This window comes from Loxodonta africana, chromosome 24 (genome assembly GCF_030014295.1).
Source record: "Loxodonta africana isolate mLoxAfr1 chromosome 24, mLoxAfr1.hap2, whole genome shotgun sequence".
Taxonomy (NCBI): domain Eukaryota; kingdom Metazoa; phylum Chordata; class Mammalia; order Proboscidea; family Elephantidae; genus Loxodonta; species Loxodonta africana.
The window spans coordinates 57,821,656-57,827,655 of NC_087365.1; the positions used below are offsets into that span (position 1 = coordinate 57,821,656).

Here is a 6,000-nt window from a genome sequence, read left to right on the forward strand (position 1 = left end):
GAAGCTCCTTGGGCTTAGCAGCCTTTTCATCTCTAGGACCCTGGAGGCACTCAGGGAATAGAAATGGATTGAAGGAAAAGAAGAAAAGGTAGTGGAGCTGATGGGTGGGCTTGGGGGTGAGCAGATGGGGTAATTAGCAGAGATCTAGCTGGGAAGATTGGGCCAGGATAGGAGAGCCATGGTGAAGGCCATGCTCAGGATCTGGGTTTGGCCTCTTGGGTTATCTGGGAACCACTGATGGTCAGGCTCCGTAAGTGGCTTGATAAACAGCTTGCAGGTAATTAGGGCAGTGGAGTACAGGTGAAAGGAGAAAGAAGTTTCCATTCCTTACGCATCTTCATTCCCATTGCCATCGAATCGATTCCGACTCACAGAGACCCTATAGGACAAAGTAGAACTGCCCATAGGGTTTCCAAGGAGTGGCTGGTGGATTTGAACTGCCAATTTTTTGGTTAGCAGCCGAGCTCTTAACCGCTGCACTGCCAGGGCTCCGCATGGGGGAAAAAATGTGACCACTTATCTTTGTATATGTGGGAGAAAAAAAAAAGTTGCTTCTTTAGTGGGAAGTCCATGCATTAGATAGAAAATATTTGAGATGAGCATATCAAACTGAGTCACGTTTTAATACTGCAAATACAAGGTTTTCAGTCTAGCAGTCTGCACATAGCTTATCAAGTGCCAGGTGTGCACACAGCTCTGTATTTGAGAGCTTTCAGGTCTCCTACTTGGTAATGTCTTTTGGTTTTTATATGTGTGCGTTGGGAAATGCCTATCCTTTAAAAAATTGGTGACTTAGTTAGGGAAGCCCTTTCAGTAGAGGCAGGAAGAACAGTGGGCTCGGAGTGGGATGTAGGTAGGTAGGAGGTGGGGCTGAGGATGCAAAGGTCCTGGCTGACCAGGACCCCAGGCGCCAGGATTAGATTCCCATTGTAGAAAGGTAAACATGGTGTCAGTCAAGGCAGTAAAGAGAAGAGGGGCCTCTGGTGGCAGTGTTCTTGGTGGTTTCAAGCCAGGCCTCCCCCGGCCTGTCCCAAGCTTCAGTGTCTCCACTTGCAAAACGGGGAAGTTGGACTCTGTCAATGTGATCTGAGTCTGTGGCAGAAATGGCCCCCCACCCGCCTGCTAGGCTGGACCCCTGCTCTGGTGCCCAGGACTGAGATATGCCCTTGCCCCCGCAGGAAGAAGACGGCCTCCGGATGAGGAAGACCGCACAGAGCAACAGCCCCGTGGCTGTGCTTGCTACAGCCGCGAGGGAGGAGGGCCTTAGCACCCGGCTCCTGGCGCTGGTGGTCCTGTTCTTTATCGTGGGCGTCATTATTGGGAAAATTGCCTTGTAGAGGCCGCGTGCGAGGATGGTCAGTTGGATGGATGGATCTGCCATCTCATGGGATTTAAATTTATCATAACCATGCATAAAAAAAAAATTAATGTATGATGACATCTCACAGGCCTTGCCTTTAATTACCCTCCCTGTGCGCAAGCACACATACACATACACACACACACACACACAGATATAATATAACAAGCTTTTAGAAAGTTTAAAATGTATAGTAAATGATCGGGGGGAAAGAACGATCTTTATTAAATGACGAGGGAAACCGTGATTCGTACCACAATGGCATATTGTCAGTGTCATGTTAAATGTTTGTAGGCCTTGGTACGTGTGGCTGGGTTACCTCTCTTCAGATAAGGCACTCTTCCTTGCTGGTCAGTGCTGGCCTGGGGGCGGCAGGAGCCCGCAGTGGGGAGTGCGGTCACCTCCATCAGTAGCCCACCACGCTGCTCACTCACTCCTGAGGCTTCTCACCCACGGCTCCAGTTCTTGTCCAGGTCCCCCGTCTCGTAAGACTGACACGCAGAGTTGGAAGCCCAGAAGAATTGCGCGGTGGTGCAGCAGATGTGCTCATCCCAGATGGGAGGCGTGTGTTGACTGACTGACCCAGCACTTTGGAAATCAAAGTCAATGCGTTGTTCTCTTTAAGGGACCAAGCTAAATCACTATTGGTTCATGTCGTGAAATGGAACTGTTATCCAGAGATGTTTAATGCATATTTAACTTATTTAAGGTATTTCATCTCATGTTTTCTTAATTGTCACGAGATTATAACAAATGCTGTGGCCTAAATGTCACCTGTGCCACCTAACGATGGTGGGTTCAGCTGGCACCGCAGTGGAGCTGTGGCTCCTCCCCACTGAGGTTTCTGGGCACTGCGCGTCCATGGAGGCGGGATGTACTCGGGTGTTGGAAAACAGCTGTCAGGAACCTGTGTCTTTCCGTGTAAATAGATAACAGCTATCACGGGAGGGATGGCCTGAGTGGCGACAGTCAACTCTACATCACCCTTTACTGGAGACGAGCAGCTGATCTTCCACCACCCCTCACCAGCCACCCTTGCTTCCAGCACACACACCCCAGGTCTGGCCTGACTGACCTCAGGGTGGCCCCAGCTTGGAATCACAAAGAGGGACTCAGGCTGCAGAGGGTGTGGAGAGAGGGGGAGCCAGCCTGTGGGGCGGGAGGGGCCATAGGAAAGGCTCTTCAGATAATCCATCAAGTCGCAAGGAGAGTTTGACTGTGAATTAAGTTTATGCTGTAGAAGACCAGTCCAATCCTGTTTGACTATGTAGCATCTTAAAAAGAAAAAATATTAAAATAAAGCCCCGAAACTAAGAATTCTTCTGTCATTTTGTCACATATACTGTATGGGGTGGGGGGTATGATTTATTTTAATCATCATTATTTTGCCATTGGAAAGTTGATTTAAAAATAGGTCCTATTGAGAAATATATCTGTTTATTGACTTAGCTACCCACACACAGTTTCTTGGTTGGCTTCAACTGAGTATGAAATCCCAGGCGCGCTGTTCCTCTGGCCCTTCCATTGCCTGCCCCACAATGAAAGGAACCCCCCTGTCTTAGTCAGCTAGTGCTGCAGTAACAGAAACACCACAAGTGGACGGCTTTGACAAAGAGAAGTTTATTCTCAATCCAGTAGGCTACAAGTCCAAATTCAGGGCATCAGCTCCAGGGGAAGTCTTTCTCGTTCTTTCGGCTCTGAAGGAAGGCCCTTGTGATGCATCAGTCTCCCCTTGGTCTGGGAGCATCTCAGCACAGGGACCTCCTTTGGATGCACTGCTCCTGGTGCTGCTTTCTTGGTGGAACGAGGTCCCTGTCTCTGCTTGCTTCCCTTTCCTTTTATCTCTTGAGAGAATAAAGGTGGTGCAGGCCCCACCCCAGGGAAACTCCCTTTACATTGGATCAGGGAGGTGACCTGAGTAAGGGTGGTGTTACAATCCCATCCTGATCCTCTTAACATAAAATTCCAATCACAAATGGAGAACAGCCGCACACAAGACTGAGAATCATGGCCTAATCAAGTCGATACATACATTTTTGGGGGGCATAATTCAATCCATGACACTCTCCTCTGAGTCAAGAAGCCCTGCAGAAGAGACTAATGCAATAGGTGCCAAGCGTGGCTCCAGCCTGGGGTTGCATTTTAAAAGACAAAATCCATCAAAAGGAAGACAATTCTTAGGAGCCCTCCATCAGGAATCACCTTTCTGAGCCTTTGGGCTGGAGTGGGCTTGGGTGCTGGCTCTGCTGTTTCGAGTTTGGGGCCTGAAAACTGGCCAGGCAGAAATCTGCTGTTGGTCTAGTAAGTCACTTCCTGTCTTTGTGGAAGAAGTTTTCTGTGAATCCCAGGCATCTGCACCAAAGGTGGAACAGACCTCTTAGTTCACCACGGAACCCCTACCATTTAGGGTGCATTGAGCATGCAGACAGGGAAGGCCCAGGATCTTCTCCAGGTGGATGCAGGTATTCATGAAAGGGGATGGAAGGACACGTGCCTCCTGCCATTAGTTTTCTGGATGTGGGCCCAAACATGCTCCATCGCAGGAGCCACAGTATATCAGCCTTCTGCAGCTCCTAGAACCCCAGCTCTGGGAGGAGAGTGGTTGTTAGAAGGGCCTCCGCATGTTATCTGGGGGTGCAGTGCAATCCCATTATGCTAGAGCAGGGGTCAGCAGACTTTCTCAAAGGGCCAGACAGAAAATATTTTAGGCTGTTGTGGGCCACACGGTCTCTGGCTCAACCAGTCAACTCCAAATCACCTTTCAAGTTAATTTGGAACCAAGCATCTATGCACAGACAATAGATAAACGAAGGGCCTGGCTATGTTCCAATAAAATCTTGTCCATAAACCTGGAAGGCATTATGCTGAGTGAAATTAGTCAGATGCAAAAGGACAAATATTGTATAAGACCACTATTATAAGATCTTGAGAAAAAGTATAAACTGAGAAGAAGATATTCTTTTGTGGTTACGAGAGGGGGGAGGGAGGGAGGGTGGGAGAGGGTTATTTACTTAGTAGATAAGAACTACTTTAGGTGAAGGGAAGGACAATACTCAATACAGGGAAGGTCAGCTCGACTGGACCAAAAGCAGTTTCCTGGATAAACTGAATGCTTCGAAGGTCAGCGGAGCAAGGCGGGGGTTTGGGGACTATGGCTTCAGGGGACATCTAAGTCCATTGGCAAAATAAATTCTATTAAGAAAACATTCTGCATCCCACTTTGAAGTGTGGCGTCTGGGGTCTTAGAGGCTAACAAGCAGCCATCTAAGATGCATCAATTGGTCTCAACCCACCTGGATCAAAGGAGAATGAAGAACACCAAGGTCACAAGATAATTATGAGCCCAAGAGATAGAAAGGGCCGCATGAATCAGAGACTTACATCATCCTGAGACCAGAAGAACTAGATGGTGCCCGCCTACAACCGATGACTGCCCTGACAGGGAGTACAACAGAGAACCCCTGAGGGAGCAGGAGAACAGTGGGATGCAGACCCCAAATTCGCATAAAGAGACCAGACTTAATGGTCTGACTGAGACTAGAAGAATCCCGGCGGTCATGGTCCCCAAACCTTCTGTTGGCCCAGGACAGGAACCATTCCCGAAGACAACTCATCAGACATGGAAAGGACTGGACAATGGGTTGGAGAGAGATGCTGATGAAGAGTGAGCTACTTGTATCAGGCGGACACTTGAGACTATGTTGGCATCTCCTGTCTGGAAGGGAGATGGGAGGGTAGAGAGGGCTAGAAACCGGTAAAACGGTCACGAAGGGAGAGACTGGAAGGAGGGAGCGGGCTGACTCATTAAAAAAAATAGGCGGAGAGTAAATGGGAGTATGTGGTAAGGTGTATATAAGTTTATACGTGACAGACTGACTTGTAAACTTTCACTTAAAGCACAATAAAAATTATTAAAAAAAAAAAAAAATCTTGTCCATAAAAGGCATTTGGCCTTTCCTGCTGGCTTGCTGATCCAGGCCCTCAGGTGACAGTATTCTGAAGAGCTGGCCTGGGAAGTGCTTCCTGTTTCAGGTCTTTGAAGGCTTCATGCATGTGCAGAAGGTGTTTGGCCTCCCAGAAGATTCGGGCGTGTTCGTTGCCTCTCAGCTCAGATTTTAAAGCCCAGAGGTGTTTGTTCCTTCTAAGTGAATCATCCTCTAAAAACTCTCTCCTAAAGGTTAGGGCTTGGGGAGCACATGTTGGTTTGTGGAGCTTTTTGACTTAGCGGGAGAAGGAAGCTACAGGAGCCCAGGGTACTCAGGAGGGCAGCAGTGGGAAGCTGGTGGTTCTGGGAACAGTCGTGCTCAGGATGTGCCAGGGGAAGAGAGAGTGTGGAGCAGATACTGCTGACATTCCGGGGCTGTCTGAAGAGCCCCCAGTGCATTTGGGGTGCCTTTGGCATGGCAAGAAAGAAAAATGAGAGTAAGGCAAAGAGGTGGGTGTGCAGTCTTCTCACAAGCAATTGGGAACGAGCTGGCCTAGAAAGGGAGGCTGAAGATGTGAGTGTGAATGAGAGTGTGTGAGTGAGTGTGTTCAGTGTGAGTGGTCTGTGTGTGAATGAGAAGGTGTGTGTATGAGCATGTGTGAATGTGAGTGTACGTGTGACTAACTGTGTGAGTGTATATGAGTGTGAATGAGTG

At 48.6% G+C, this 6,000-nt stretch overlaps 1 protein-coding gene across 2 annotated transcripts in view; it reads left to right on the top strand.

Annotated features, from left to right (window-relative positions):
- The window catches only part of VAPB (VAMP associated protein B and C), a 71,945-nt gene extending 69,268 nt beyond the window's left edge, over positions 1–2,677 (top strand). For both annotated transcript variants that reach the window (XM_003419916.4, XM_010599461.3), the window contains one exon: positions 1,179–2,677. In XM_003419916.4, coding sequence (XP_003419964.1) covers positions 1,179–1,337 — 159 coding nt within the window. In that variant the 3' untranslated portion in view covers positions 1,338–2,677. The remainder of the gene's footprint in view (positions 1–1,178) is intronic.
- Positions 2,678–6,000: the final 3,323 nt, after the last annotated feature.